The 16,630-nt window shown below is 35.1% G+C and overlaps 1 protein-coding gene and 1 long non-coding RNA gene across 3 annotated transcripts in view; one reads left to right on the forward strand and one right to left on the reverse strand.

Annotated features, from left to right (window-relative positions):
• The window catches only part of LOC128217006 (DDB1- and CUL4-associated factor 1-like), a 52,164-nt gene that overhangs the window by 14,746 nt on the left and 20,788 nt on the right, over positions 1-16,630 (forward strand). For both annotated transcript variants that reach the window (XR_008258171.1, XM_052923798.1), the window contains exons 11-24: positions 1,887-1,927; positions 2,409-2,547; positions 3,235-3,441; positions 5,036-5,205; positions 5,626-5,745; positions 6,046-6,148; positions 6,392-6,511; positions 8,642-8,713; positions 8,967-9,048; positions 9,806-9,945; positions 10,329-10,410; positions 11,034-11,203; positions 11,442-11,741; positions 11,964-12,160. Coding sequence is in view for 1 of the 2 variants with exons in the window: in XM_052923798.1 (XP_052779758.1) it covers positions 1,887-1,927; positions 2,409-2,547; positions 3,235-3,441; positions 5,036-5,205; positions 5,626-5,745; positions 6,046-6,148; positions 6,392-6,511; positions 8,642-8,713; positions 8,967-9,048; positions 9,806-9,945; positions 10,329-10,410; positions 11,034-11,203; positions 11,442-11,741; positions 11,964-12,160 (1,943 nt within the window). In the remaining variant the exon portion in view is untranslated. The remainder of the gene's footprint in view (positions 1-1,886; positions 1,928-2,408; positions 2,548-3,234; positions 3,442-5,035; positions 5,206-5,625; positions 5,746-6,045; positions 6,149-6,391; positions 6,512-8,641; positions 8,714-8,966; positions 9,049-9,805; positions 9,946-10,328; positions 10,411-11,033; positions 11,204-11,441; positions 11,742-11,963; positions 12,161-16,630) is intronic.
• Positions 12,640-15,964, reverse strand: LOC128217009 (uncharacterized). Its single transcript, XR_008258172.1, has 4 exons — positions 15,893-15,964; positions 14,834-14,912; positions 14,478-14,518; positions 12,640-14,116 (listed from the first exon to the last, which is right to left on the reverse strand). It is a non-coding gene; the product is annotated as an uncharacterized LOC128217009 (long non-coding RNA).

Here is a 16,630-nt window from a genome sequence, read left to right on the forward strand (position 1 = left end):
AGATTTTAAAATAACTTGCCACATGTGTTCCACATACCAAGACGACGTGTGGCGTGCAAGACTTGTGTCCCTACCTCAAAGGTCAAGGTCACACTTAGTGTTTATTCACAATGGAGTGCTGCATATAAGGACATAGAGTATAGGTTGTCGTGTCCGGGCTGTAACTTTCTCTTGTATGGACAGAATTTAAAATAACTTGCCACATGTGTACCACATACCAAGACGCGTGTCGCGTGCAAGACCCGTGTCCCTACCTCAAAGGTCAAGGTCACACTTAGTGTTTATTCACAATGGAGTGCTGCATATAAGGACATAGAGTATAGGTGTCATGTCCGGGCTGTAACCTCCCTTGTATGGACATATTTTAAAATAACTTGCCACATGTGTTCCACATACCAAGATGACGTGTCGCGTGCAAGACCCGTGTCCCTACCTCAAAGGTCAAGGTCACACTTAGTGTTTATTCACAATGGAGTGCTGCATATAAGGACATAGAGTATAGGTTGTCATGTCCAGGCTGTAACTTTCTCTTGTATGGACAGATTTTAAAATAACTTGCCACATGTGTTCCACGTACCAAGACGACGTGTCGCCTGCAAGACCCGTTTCCCTACCTCTAAAGTCAAGGTCACACTAAGTGTTTATTCACAATGGAGTGCTGCATATAAGGACATAGAGTATAGGTTGTCGTGTCCGGGCTGTAACTTTCCCTTGTATGGACAGATTTTAAAATAACTTGCCACATGTGTTCCACATACCAAGACGACGTGTCGCGTGCAAGACCCGTGTCCCTGCCTCAAAGGTCAAGGTCACACATAGTGTTTATTCACAATGGAGTGCTGCATATAAGGACATCTAGTATAGGTTGTCGTGTCCGGGCTGTAACTTTCCCTTGTATGGACATATTTTAAAATAACTTGCCACATGTAATCCACATACCAAGACGACGTGTCGTGTGCAAGACCTGTGTACCTACCTCAAAGGTCAAGGTCACACTTAGTGTTTATTCACAATGGAGTGCTGCATATAAGGACATAGAGTATAGGTTGTCGTGTCGAGGCTGTTACTTTCCCTTGTATGGACAGATTTTAAAATCACTTGCTACATGTGTTCCACATACGAAGACGACGTGTTGTCTGCAAGACCCATGTCCCTACCTCTAAGATGAAAGATACACTAAGTGTTTATTCACAAGGGAATTCTGAATATAAGGACATAACAGTGTAGGTTGTCAAGTATGGGTGGTATTTTTTTATGTTCAGAGGCAATTTAAAATAACTTGCCATATGTATTTGACACGTAAAGGCAAGATCAACTTTTCATGTACTGACCTTGTTTGTAGGTCAATGTCACATTCGGGGGCATTCGTCACATACTGTGACAGCTCTTGTTATTTCTTGTAAATGTAAAATTAGCAACAAGGCTATGAAAAAGCAAGTTTTCAAATAAAAGTTGTTGGACCAGCAAATTTTCTTTCGGACCGACAAAATATCAAAGGCTGTCGGTCCGAATGACCCAGAGTTTTTCTGAACTTTCGCGATGTCTGGAAAAGGGTCATTGGTTAGAACTATTTGTATTTTGGTTGGTCAGGGCTGTAAATTTTCCATTGATTAGGGGGTTTGAAGACCACTTGGCACAAATGTTCATAGAATGTTCTGAGAAGTCGACATGTCACATATAAGTGGTTTCCACTCAATAACTACAGAATGCTTGCACCCAGGAACATCATACTTTCTATGCCAGTTGGTCATGACTTGTAGATGACCCCTATAGATTTTGAGATCACTGATATTGTTGGTTCGTCTCATGTTTATCAATTATTTTTCTCTCATTTTTTTGCACAGGTATCTTGTAAATAATTTTGTAATTATGTCTTTTTTTCACAGGTTTGCCTACTCTCGGATCACATTCTAACAACTCTTGTCAAGTAAGATCTTATGTTCTTCAGAAGTGTCAAATGTAAATAAGATAAATAGATTATATTTCATGGAGCATCATTATTTCATATTCTTGCCTTCTCTCGGTTTCTCTTTGACAACAATTCTATTGTTTTAATTTGTTTAATAGCTATTATTTAAAGCCACATGGTCATTGAATTTAAAGATACGCAGGTTATGAAATGCCATGAAAAATACATATATATTTTTTTTAAAATGACTGTGAAAAGATCCAACAATTTCTTTACAAGATGCTTAGAATTGTATAAAAAGATGCAAAAACTATCAAATTAACCAATATGTTTGCTGAAATAGTTTTAATGCAATTAGCAAGCATTTACATTTTACAACAATGGCATGGCTGGCTCAGAACAATAAACACATATGAAATGAACAATTTCACTTTTGTTCACTGTCTGACATAAACTTGCCATGACTGACAATTATTTTACAAAAATAAACTGTTTGCAGCTATGTGTTATGGTTAATGGAGTGTTCCCATGATTCAAGTCGCTGCCACGCCGCCATGTTTTTCATCCAGTCCTTCCCCTTCCTTGTAATACTGAACAGATTTGACACTCACGATGGTCTACGCAGGCTATACAATGTGGTATGCAGTATTCTTATTCTTTTTCATGGTTGAATATGATAGATGTATACAATAGTGTACAATAGTTGGCAGCAAAAAGTATGGACAAGGGGCTCTATTTGAAACAGTTTGTATACTTATCTTTTAATGTGCCTCAGTGATTCCATTCAGTCTTTTGATAAATTATTTTGCAATCAAATCAAAATACTTTTAATGCCCCCAAAGTTGGACGTATTAAAATTGCTCTGTCCGTCCATTCGTGCATCCGGCTCATTTTTTTTGACCTCCCAAGATTAAGTGTCTTAGTAAGACCTGTGTCCCTTCTTCGAAGGTCAAGGTCACACTTTCGTGTTTGCTTACTTTGGAACTTACACTTCAGACAAAATTCGGACTCAAATGTGTTGGGTTTGGAGCTATATTTTTGTATTTCAGATGTGTCAAATGTTCACTATCTCGAACTTTTTTTCTAGATCCTTATGACATATGGAGTTTAGACTGTAGTTGGCAAAATCTTCAATTACTTGTGTTAATTTTGATCAACATGATGGTGATTTTGTTTGTTTTGCTGCATCTTAGCACCTTCTTTTAAGGCAACTAGTCAACTGTTTATGAATTTATTTAACATCCCTTAGTGTGGCTCACACAACATGGCGAATGGCTAATTATGCATCTACATTAGATATGTTTGTTCTTGTTGCATGTCTACAGATCAGCACACTGGAGATCATGAACATCGAGAGCAGCGCGAGTCTCACTGACGACCAGGTGTTTACAATGCGCCAGTGTACCCGTCATGTGTGTGTTGCAATCAAGAAGTACTTCGAGTGCCATCTAGTCCTCAAGGTCAACGAGCTCAAGAGGTCAAATGCCCGCAGTGAGGGCGGCTCACCCCAGCATGAGACTCCGGCCTATAAGGTTGGTAGTCAATGGGATCAGTCTGATATTTTTGTCCAGAAGTATTTCTGGGAAGCATTTAGTCACAGCTTTGTCAATTCGTCAGTCAGTCCACCATACAATTATTGACTGTTTTATTGTCTATGTCTCCATTACTGGCTTGAAATTGAGCGGATATAGAAACTTATCTTATGGTGTCATTTTTTTCTCAGAGCTTAGGCCCTTTGATTGTTACATGGTGAAAGTTATGACATGATTTGTGTTCATGCTATTTCTCATTTACCAACTAGTCAAATTGAACAATACTCAATACGAACAATCATTAGTAAAATGAGATGTGCATATTGCCTTCATGTTCATCCTGGTAAATAACCCAATGTTGTTTTGGCCATTGTTTGTATGAACAACCATACAACCTATGCATGAAATTAATATAAAAAATAAATATTTTTTTAAACATGAAAATATTCGGATAAAAAAATTAGTGTCAGGATACTGACTTACTATCCATATATTAGGTTAGATCATGTTGATATCTTTAGTTCTACATGAGAAACTCCAAACTGTGTAGGTTGTATGTAATAGCTGTGGGCAAAGTGAAAAAGTTGTTAAACCACTGAAAGTCATGACTGTTCAGAAGCATTTAATGATATATATATATGGTGTGTTGTATGCTGTCCATGTGTCCATCTGTAATCAATTGCTTGTGAACACATTACAGTATCTCAATTAAACATAAACAGTTGTTATATATCTATGAGAGCTTTGTTCCTTAGCCAGAATTGCTCATGCCTGACCAGATTATGGCCCTTGAAATGCTGCAGCCCTATCTAAAGTTTACTCTAAGGGAGACAGCTTTGTACTGAAAGCTGTGTATTCTTATTGATCTCCCTTTGTAAAACATGGTTAACTGATTGCTTGAATGTTGATTTTGTATAGGATAAAATTACCCAAAAAGTCATGCCAGTAGGGCATAGGCCCTTGTGACCCTCTTGTTTATTTTATTAAAAAAAGTAAAAAAAAAATAAAAATGAAAAGTATTAATTTTTATTTGACCTTAATATAACCAGATAGAGTGATATCTGATCTTACTTACATACCAATCCTTCATTATAATTTGCAAAGTTTTGATAGAATCATAAAGATGTTATTTCTGCAATTTGAGATAATTATGATGATGAAGTAGTGTCATGAAAGGAGTGACTTTGGGCACTTGCTGCTGAAGGCCACCTACAAAAAAAGACACTAATGACGTCTTTGCGCTGGAATTGGGATCAAATTGGCTCCAAATTGGCGTAGATATAGAAAAATGACTGACACATTCAAGTTAGACACATAACGGCTTCACTTCGTGCTCATGATCTGGCTGAACTAAATTGTGTCCAGTAATAGATATATTTATTCAGTCATCTTCCAACAGCTGATGTAAATGATCGCCTCACTGGATGACTGTTCTATGTCAGAGACATACTGGGCTTAGCTATCACAATTCCCTACGGGTTTGTATCATTTTGCAAGTTATATCACAAAAAGCCCTATATAGAAGGCTGTTGATAGAATTGTTGATTTTTCATAACTGACATTAATTAATACTTATTTAATTCGTCTTTTGAAGGCAATGAAGCTTACACCAGAGATAGTGTCAGAGAATGTGGAGAACCTACTAGAGAACCTGCCCATCCGACAGCAGTGGGACCCAGAGGCCACGTTCTACAGACTTGGTGGCATCAAACTCCTCACACAGCTGGTGGCTATGTCACATGACTGGAGCAGCTACACCGGCAAGTATGTGGGTCATGACATGGGAGCACATGATTTTGAAGTAATCACTTATGGCAAAAACAAGAACTGGGTTCCCAAGAATTTAACCTACCTAAAACTCCTGTCTATTTATCACATTAGATTAAAGAAAAGCTGAATGTTCTTAACATGATCTGGTGATTAGGTGATAGCTTACGTTGTTGGTACAGTACCACATTAACTGTTGTTCAGGTATTTACTTTTACTAAATTATTTTATTCATATCCATATTAGAGTATAACTCACAAGTCCAAATATAATAATATACATTTTTATAGCAAAATCCAGGCTTGAATTTGGTTTGCGGGCTTGTGCTTATTTTAAACACTGTTTACACACACACACTTCTGTTGCATGTCTCAACTTCCCCCGATAGTGCATACCTACCTCTTAATCTGTTTTAAGACCAGAGACAATTCGGGCTGCCCTAGATGTGATAGCCATGTGCTGTGTGACCCCCAAATCCCAGCTTAACCTACTGGAGTCCATCCCCCTGCCGGAAGACACACTCACACCTGCTATCAGGTAAACTTATATTTACTTATTAAAGCCCCTAGATGTGGTAGCCTTGCACTGTTTGACCCCTAAATCCCAGCTTAACCTACTGGAGTCCATCCCCTGCCAATAGACACACTCACACTTGCCATCAGGGTTGATAAAGCTAAAATAGATTGTGATGTTCAGGTATATTATTTATTTTGGCCTTATTGGTACACATGCCATTATTTGTTCATAAATTTATGAAAAAAACTTAATAAACATTTGTGAAATATTTTTTGAAGAATATTTGACTTTTACACATGTAAATGTTTTCATATATTTCAGTGTGTTTATTGGAATGAGCGAGGGTGATGGCATGCAAGACCCTGAAGTTCAGAGGTCAGCCCTCTCCATCATCATCAACTGTGTTTGTGCTCCGCTAGAGAGGGTATGTACTGTTTGGAGTCACATATTGAATGGTAATAGCTAAACGATTTAATCATACTCATTTGTGTAATGAACAGTATATATGCTGGGTACTATCCATGAATAGTATTAACAGCTGGGTGATGTCTGTGAATAGTGTTTCAATGGGTGATATCCATTGATATTGTTATCAGCTGGAAGATATCCATTAAATTTGTAAACAGAAAGGTGATTTCCATTTACAATATCCATCTGTTGTTTACAGCTGGGTGGCGGTGTTGGGCGTTACCTCGGCTCGGGCTCCCGGAAGAAAATCAACTGGAAACTGGGCGAGGACATTCTCTCCAAAATGTGGAATGGCATCCGTGAAAACAACGGAATTATGGTATTATTTTTTTTATCATTTGTGTTCCCATCTTTGTCATTGGGTAAAATTCCATAATTTATATTTAGATATACTTGAAAATAGATTGGTAGTTTTTTATCCCTTGATGTGGAGAAATAATTGAAATTTGGTTTCAATATTTCAATGGCAAAAGGAAGGATACTTTCATTAACATTAACACCGATTGACATTAATGGTGTTCGTTTGGCATCAATATCATGTTTAATTCACATTTTTTGCTGCGTGACAGGAACTTGGTACATAATATCAATAGTGACGGCATTTTGAAATGCTGGTGCAAATTAACAACAAAAATGATTCTGATTTATCACAATATGGCAAAATTGGTTCATGTTACCCAATAACCAACACACTTGTTTACACCCTGTATACTAGTATTATGTATAATGGTATTAGTATTAATCCTACGCTTGTGGTACAAAAATAACCAAATTTCACAAGTAATTAGAATATTCTGTCCTTATGGGTGTTATACAAAACACTGGACAAGATTAATAAACGTAATAACCTAGTTATAATATTTCACTTCTGAGTTTTAAGTTTCATTCATAGTTTCATTTAACAAATAATTGTTTACAAATAACTGTTTGCCTCATATCATATTGTCTAATTGATATTGGAGTAAGTGTTGGTGAAATATTGTGTCTGACTGATATATATTGGAGTAAGTGTTGGTGAAATATTGTGTCTGACTGATATTGGAGAAAGTGTGGATGAAACATTGTGTGTGATTGATATTGGAGAAAGTGTGGGTGAAACATTGTGTGCGATTGATATTGGAGAAAGTGTGGGTGAAACATTGTGTCTGATTGATATTGGAGAAAGTGTGGATGAAACATTGTGTGTGATTGATATTGGAGAAAGTGTGGGTGAAACATTGTGTGCAATTGATATTGGAGAAAGTGTGGGTGAAACATTGTGTCTGATTGATATTGGAGAAAGTGTGGGTGAAACATTGTGTGTGATTGATATTGGAGGGAGTGTGGGTGAAACATTGTGTGTGATTGATATTGGAGAAAGTGTGGGTGAAACATTGTGTGTGATTGATATTGGAGAAAGTGTGGGTGAAACATTGTGTCTGATTGATATTGGAGAAAGTATGGATGAAACATTGTGTGTGATTGATATTGGAGAAAGTGTGGGTGAAACATTGTGTGCGATTGATATTGGAGAAAGTGTGGGTGAAACATTGTGTCTGATTGATATTGGAGAAAGTGTGGATGAAACATTGTGTGTGATTGATATTGGAGAAAGTGTGGGTGAAACATTGTGTGCAATTGATATTGGAGAAAGTGTGGGTGAAACATTGTGTCTGATTGATATTGGAGAAAGTGTGGGTGAAACATTGTGTGTGATTGATATTGGAGGGAGTGTGGGTGAAACATTGTGTCTAATTGATATTGGAGACAGTGTGGGTGAAACATTGTGTGTGATTGATATTGGAGAAAGTGTGGGTGAAACATTGTGTGTGATTGATATTGGAGAAAGTGTGGGTGAAACATTGTGTGTGATTGATATTGGAGAAAGTGTGGGTGAAACATTGTGTGTGATTGATATTGGAGAAAGTGTGGATGAAACATTGTGTCTAATTGATAGTGGAGAAAGTGTGAATGAATCATTTTCTGTTGGAAGGAAGGGACTGATAATAAATAATTATCTTTTAGTCCAGGTGTCAATTGTCTGAATAAATTAATTGAAAGAGGTATTTGAGTACCATAGATTTTTCCTGAGTTATTTTTCCTGATAGAATGTCTATGTTCCAAGAATTAGGAAGGGCAGACGAGATGTCTCTCACAGCAATGATTACCTTACTATAGAAATCCATTTATCACAACTCGATGTGTTTTCATGCAACTAGTGTTATTCTTTTTTATCGCAGCAATGGTTCTAGGAAATGTGCACATGATGAAACTAAATTTGACATTAAATTTATGGTCAAGAACTATTGTGGATACTCATTTAAACATAATGTCTAACATTCTATTGTTTACGAAAGATGAATAAATTTCACAATATATTGCTGTATGTTTTCACAGAATGTTCCTGTGTATATACATGTTTGCAACACTAAAGGCAACCAATGAAACGTTATATATCCCTATTCTCCAGGTGTTGCTGAAGCTGCTGACCGTGAAGACACCAATCACAGATGCTGACTCCATCCGGGCTCTAGCCTGCAAGGTAGGAGGAAACTTTGACCATAGTTGAACAAACACAGGCCACTAAACATTTACACAAAGAACTTTTAATGCTGTGAAAATGGATGTTAATTTACAGTCATTGTTTTAAGCTCAACTATTAAGTGTTGTGAGAATATAAACATGAAAATATGTTGCTGTGAATTGTAATTTATGCATATCACAAAATGGTGTTCTTTGTATCTTGATCATGAATACTTGCCATAGTACCTTCAATATGATAAAGTGTGTTTCAGGCCCTGGTGGGAATGGCACGGTCTGAGACGGTGAGGCAGATCATCGGCAAACTCCCCATCATATCCAGTGGACAGTTACAATGTAATCATCCATGTTTTTTATAAGAATTTTGCACCAAAATCCAAGATTTATTCTGTGATCATTCAAAACAAGATTGATTGGTTATGGCCATGCTTTCACAAATTGCCATGAATATCATAAGATCTAGTTTCTTTATCTTTGGGCTGTCAAAGGGAGGGAAAAGAAATATTTTTTATGATGCAAATATCTATACAGTTACAGAAAAAGGCTGTACAGTGTTTTTAATAGTTGCTATATAATAATCATGTCTTAACTGTGTTAGTAGCAATGTATAATTTCTGCTTCAAATGTTTTGTATGTTGAAGACAAACATCATTTTAATTGACATTAGTGTTAGCAACTTATTTGTCCGCAATGGGCATGATGCAAAAGCTTGAATGTTGAACCAAATTTAATAATTTTATATGAAGATGAAACTTGGTCGAAATGTTAACAATGTTTCACATGTTTGTGTAGCAAGCCTAAGAAGTCTAGCAGATTTATAAGTACTGCCTCACACGCAAGAGGTTCTAGGTTTGGTACTAATGAGGAGAACTTTCTCATGACATCTTTGAAAAAAATAGCAGAACTGGTTTCTACTCAGGAAATGGAGTCCAGTGTGTTTCCATAGGCTGCCAGATTTCTTCTCATTTGAGCTTGAAGAGATAAGTATAAACAAATCAAGTCTATTTCCAAGATCCGACAGGTAATGGCTTGGCATCCTTTTATGTAGCCCTTGTTTAACATAAATAAATCCCTCCACATGTATTTTCTCCAGCCCTGATGAAGGAGCCAGTGTTACAAGACAAGCAGCAGGAGCACGTCAAGTTTTGCCGCTTTGCCACAGAGCTGATTGAACGGGTCTCGGGAAAGGAGTCCCACCGATACTGCAACGCTTCATTGGATGATATTAGGAAGGTGTGAACAAAAATAGTTCTCACACCAAGTTTGTTTTTTGTAAACGTGTCATGTTTTTCTGCTACGTCATAGAGGACATTGAGTGAGTCTGTCGGATATCTCCCACATGTGTACATGTATTTACACTTCATTTGATCATATAACACAAATTAAATTTTGTGAGATAACTTTGTTTATTTTAGAATGTTTATGCTGAATACATTATCTTTTAATGATAAGTAAATTCTCAAGTTGATTTTCTGATCCGGACTGGAAACACATGATGGATATAATTAATCAAAGTTTATCATTATGGAAAGATTCAATCTTGGTTTACATATACTTTGAACATTTTTTTATGAAAATTGCCAATTAGAAATGTGTTAACATTATCTTGACCACAGGCTGATATTGTGGCCCAGTCCAAGATCATCTACAATGAGAAGGAATTGTTACAGTTAGTCTACCATCACCTGCACACCAAAGGTAGGGTCATGTTCACTCTTGGGCACACAATTAATTAATCATTCATTACATGAAACCCTAAATAGTTGGCTCATCCCTTTGAAGGAAAGTCACTGAATAATGAAATTTTTCATTTGTGAAAAAAGTTCTTGCATAGTACTGTAAAAGCCTAGCACTCTTTATTGGAGGATATGAATAATCCTAGCCCGCAGCATGTCACGAAATTTACCTTTGGATGTAGTGACTTAAATTAACATAGATTTGTTTACATGCTATATGCCAGGATTAGGCAGGTTGCCGCTATTCAGGCGCTATTCAAGGGTGTCTGTGTGTTGTTTAGATTTTAAAGACAATCTGCACATCTAATACGAAAATATTGATAAAGGTATTACTTTGGTTGGTTGTACTCATTTAATGATGCCCTTTAATTCTGTAATGAATACAAACAAGCTTTAGCATCCACTTTAAGAAAATCATGTATGCATCAGAAGGCATTACAAAGGAAACTTGGGATGATTTGAGCTGGACCTATTGGCTGAAAAATATACAGGAATCCTTAAAAATGTGAAGTTAATAGGTCAAGATCTCTGTTCAGAAATGTCTTGTGGTGATTCACACCCATAATCAACTGTTTCTCTCCATAGGATACCTGGAGTCGGCGGACATACTCCAGCGTGAGGCGGGGCTGTCAGGCTGTGTGACCCCACCACCTCAGGTGCCTGCCCCCCACATGTTTGCCCCTGTACACACCAACAGCCCTACTTCCCATCAGTCACCGACACAGTCACACATAGTTGTCACACCCAGACCAGTTGTAAGTACTTTATAATGGGAAATCATTTGTTTGTATTTTTTGTAAAAAAGAAATGGAATTCTATTTGTGTGTCCTGTTTTATTAACTTCTTATGACTTCTCTTGCTAGTACTGTAGATGAAATCAATCAAACCAAGACCATTTTTTTGTTGATAATATCTGAATCATTTCTAAAAAAAAGTGACTTCTAGAAGATCACAATGATAATCTTCCTGTAATCTTGAATTTCTTGTCCATAGCATCGACAGTTGAGTCAGCCAATGAGCCTCCTACCTGCCATCTCAAATAGCCTAGCCACCAACCTGACAAACCTCCAGTCTTCATCTCCCCTGCAGCTAAGTCCCGCCCAGTCTGTAAGTCAGTATACTGCTACTTCCAGTAACCAGTCAACTGCTGGAACACAGCCTGGGGCCCAGCTCAGCACCGTGGCTGTCAACAGTACCCCACAGACACCTGGTGGACCCATCAGATTCAGCATTAGCAGACAGGGACAGCAAGTGAACACTCCTGTCACATCACACTCCGCTCTCAGAGCTCCAGTAGGACTTTCATGTGTTTTCTATTATGTGCTAAAACTTAATATTTTAATTTCCTGATTTATCTTAGTCATCTTACAAGTAAAATATTTATATTTATGCAATATGTTTTTAAATATCTATGATCAATACTGTATACCATGGATGATTAAAGATGTATAATCTATCGTCCATGTTGTGCAGTGATTAAATTTATAAAACATTTTACCACCCTGAATTTTGTAGAGCTCACAGCAGAGATGTAAATACGTTAAGGAGCGTGACAACGCCCTGTTCAGCCCAGCCATCAAACGAGAGATGCTTGCAAAGTCTCACGCTGGGACGGAAATAACATTAGACAAGATCATCACCGAATACCTCCGTAAGCAGCATGCACTCTGCCGGAACCCAGTAGTCACATGTCCACCCATGTCGCTCTTCACGTAAGTTTTGTTCTCTTGTGGAGTACTTTGTTTGGGGTATGTAGAGCCATTTAATCTTAAAACTGCCGATAAAACAACTGAGCCTGTCAATTTAATTACTTTTAAAAAACCTATTTCTTCTTTTCCTTCTATTGAGCTTTATGCATGTGTGACTTGAGAAGGTATATGCCTGTAAGACTCTTAGGTATAAAGAAATATAAATTCAGATTGAGTTGAACAAACTGCTTCAAGACCTTAAGTAGCAATAACAACGTAAAAAATTAATTTCATGCGGTATAGTAAAGTGATATATCATTTTAAAGGTTACGTCATTACAAACTCAAATATGCACATTTTTTTAAAATCCATCAATTTTTGACAGAATAATGGCCCTTTTAATTTTACATTTTTACCAATTTTTCTGCCAAAATAGGTCAAATTCAAAACTTCGGAATTTAAATGAAATAAATAATGTAAAACAACACACTTTGTTTATTTTCTATAAATTTAATACACATTTCTAAATATCAGAGCTTAAACAATGTTTTAAGCAAATTATTTCACGTTAAAAAAATGATGAAAAAACGTCTAGTTTTAAGAAATTTTAAAAATGCCATATATATTGAAGAATGAGCTAGCAATAAGGTAAAAGTCAAAGAACATTTACATTATTTGATTCACTGCTTGACTGTTGCATTTTTACAATTAATAGTATTATAAATAGGAAGATTAAAGCCAAACAAAAAATTAGTTGCCATGGTAACCATTCAATAAAAATACAAAAAAAATGCTAAGAAACATTGCTTTTTGTTAAAAAGGAGAATTATGTATATCTTGCATTGATTTGCCTGACAATTGTAAAAAAGGTGAACTTAAAACCATCTAGCAATTCTGAATATTTTAATATAAGTATGAGATTGGCATCAATTTTCAAGATTAAATTATAAATATAATTGTATACAAAGTATGACCAAATGAATAAATAAAAACAGATTTTTTTTATTGACTGAAGCGGACATGCTAAAAAAGTATCACATTGAAAATACTAAGGTTTTTAGACAACAATTACAGTTTCCTAAGAAAACTAGACTCCAGTTACCATGGCAACTGTTTAAAGTAACACACTTATTCAATATCAATGTATACACATGTATAACAAACATATACTTTGACTGTTAACTACTTACTTAATAATTTATTTATGGAAAATATTCAGTACTGATAACAAGATTGTAACCGTGTATTTAATAGCTGAAAATGCAAAAATATTAGATGATTGGTGAATGCTTAAAGATTTACTGTGATCTACTTTGATCTCAAATGGTAGAAATACTGTGTTTTATGCACATTTCCTTCAAGTTAAAATAGGTATCCTTCACTAGAACCATTGTTTTCGACATTTATTCATCCTTTTTGGAATAATAAAACAATAGTATTAATTGTGGTTAATCTTATGTGGGAGTAAGAGAGCATCTTTAAAAGAACTGACTTTTTAAAAAAAAATGACATGGAAACTATAAACACGAATAATACCCCTTACTGTTTAGAAACAAACAAAAGGACAATATTTCTGTTTCAAACCAAATCTAAAATACTTTTGTGGTTAATTATTGGAATCAAAATGTGCATAGATTTGTAATCAAAATGTCCATGCATGTATTTGTAACTATTCATAACATGTGAAGTTTTACACATAAAAAGACAACATTTTATATGGAAACATTTTCACTCTATAATCACTCAAAAATGCAGGAACTGTTCTCGCTGTATCAGGGTATTTGGAAGTGCAGATACTTCTTATTGCAAGAAAATTAATCCTCTTTTCACTACACTGTAATCTAGGATATTGCAGGAATTGAGAGAGAATCTGTGAGACACTTCATGGTATGACTGTTGCATGATAGAACCACTGTCAAATACTGGAAAAATACTGTCAAATTACACCAAGCTGATTTTTTCTCAGAAACCATCATGAGCCTGAAAATATAACAAAGGAATGTGTTGATTTCAATACAAATGTACACCAAACAAACTACATGCATATAGTTTATATGGCAACATACATATACAGATATATACATACAGTGTAAAAAGGTTTTATCACAATTAATTAAGGGAATACATTATATTACCAGCTATTATCTTAATTAAGTTGACATACATCCAGAGAGAGGTAAGGATTTTCTAAAATAAAACTTCATACTGTTCAACATTTTTTTTTCTCACTTTTTGAACATAGCTTTTTCTTTATAATAATTTATTTTTCCTTACCAAATTATTCCTCAAAAAGGTCAACATTATATTTTTAATAGAGCAATTTGACAAAAAAAGTACATACAATTAGGTTACTGAATCTGCATCAGTCAGGTGAGAGTGAAACTGAAAGTAAAAAGAAACATATTAAAGATAATTATGTATAATTCAGAGAGGGACAACTATGTATATATATGTAATGAGGTTTGATGTCTATACACAGTTTGGTATTTATTAGAATCAATTTAAGAATCAATTCAACTTCACAGCTCAGAAAAATGTCAAAAGCATTTATTTTACAAAAAATAAAATATGTCATCATACAAAATGTCACAGTTTATAGAGTTCTCAATAACCTAAGGTATAATTCCAAAGAAAATTAAGCAAATGGCATGTTTATGAGATATTCTCTGGTAAATATGCATCATAGTTCTAAGTTACCTCAGTTCTGCAATCCTTCCCATCATTCTGAGTGGCTGAATTTGAGTGTCATGAATGTATTCTTTGGCCCTATATCTCACTGAAAGGAAGAAAAGATTAAATAAAAAAGGGAAAAAAGACCAATAAATGATCAAACTGACCATCCATGAATTGGCAGACTTACTAATGTGTAAACATACTCACAATATTTAGTCAACAAGTAAGAACAGCCATTTATGGAATGTGAAGTTTAAAATAATTTCAAATGAATAATCACAACATTGCGTTGAAAAATTAATGACAGCAATTGAAATCCTATCATAACAGGAATTCCAATAAATTTGAAGACTAATAATGTTTAAAAAAATATCTTTCACAGAGAGTGATTTTATAATCCAAGTAACTATACAGAACATAAAAATGTTTCATGAAATTTACACCTTAAAACATAGATATAACATAGATATGTTGAAATTTGAAACATTCCCATCATTATTTGAGTATTAGTTACTTAGTGATAATGTATGATCTATAAACAATTAAAATTGGTAGGCATCCAATTAACTGTTTAGAAGATTAAAAAATGCTTACTTTCTTAGTTTCAATTGTGAAATGCCTATATATAAGCCAGCCTGCATTTTTCTTATTAACCAATAAGACACTTAATGGAAACTTGGCGTTGTAATTTGATTAATTGAGTTTTGGTTGTCGAGCTCCTGTCTTTAAGTTATTTAATATGAATTTGTCGGGCAATGCCATTGCCAGAAATATGCGCATAAACAATAACAAACTTCAGCTTGACAATTTTTTAAATTAATAATTTATAATGGCTTAAATAAAAAATAACCGCCAATTCTCCATTAGTTTATTTACTTGTTTTAAAACCGAGTGACCAGATCCCTAAAGAACCCGGTCTGTTGATTTCATTAAAACCGATCACAATATCCCAAATAAAAACAATTGCAAAAGTCTTATTTATTTAAATTATAAAACTTTTGACCAATTTTCATGCAAAAGAATTGGCAACCCCTAATAAATAGCATTTTAAATATAATAAAACAATGATATGCATAAACCTACCTCAATGTTTACTCAATATAAATTACTATTTACAGAGGTTGGCATTAAAAAGTAAACAAAAAATACTTCCTGGTTAATTCGGATACTCTCGGCTTTTAAGGTTGCATGCCTTATGAGTCATCAAATTGTTCTTGTTTTTGGCCACTCTCAGAAATGATGTGTTTATAAATAGCCCTTGCGGAAAAATGTGACAGATTACTGAATGAAATGGATAATATCACTGTTTAGATAAATGAATGAATTTTCAGAAATTCGATGATGCATTGTTGTTCTCTTTCGATTTGGACCTGTAAATCAGCATGTTTTATCCCCTGTTTTAGTTTTTGTCAAAATAAAAGCAGAAAAACTACATAATAATTCATAAAAGTTATACTCACCGATGCAGGAGACGTCAATGTATCCTTGTAAAGTCATTGACAATCAAAACAATTCTTCAAATATCCAAAATCAGAAGTATAAAATGTCCGTCAAAACGTCCCAAGACCGGCAGAAAAATGACATATTACAAAAAATGCTTGTGAAACTTTTTGCTCGTTTTATTTTGTTTCACATAATCAGATAAAACCCGTACTACAGTTGATAGATAATTTATTCATGATTATTTTGGTACCATTTTCGGCAGTAAGTATAAATGTTTGCAGGAGTAATATCCATTGGAGTGAGGAGTGGTATTAGCATTGTGCAGAATAGGGAAGTGTAAAATACGACGTCACGTTGTTATTGCTACCTTAAGTATGT

The sequence above is a fragment of the Mya arenaria genome, chromosome 14, assembly GCF_026914265.1.
Source record: "Mya arenaria isolate MELC-2E11 chromosome 14, ASM2691426v1".
Taxonomy (NCBI): domain Eukaryota; kingdom Metazoa; phylum Mollusca; class Bivalvia; order Myida; family Myidae; genus Mya; species Mya arenaria.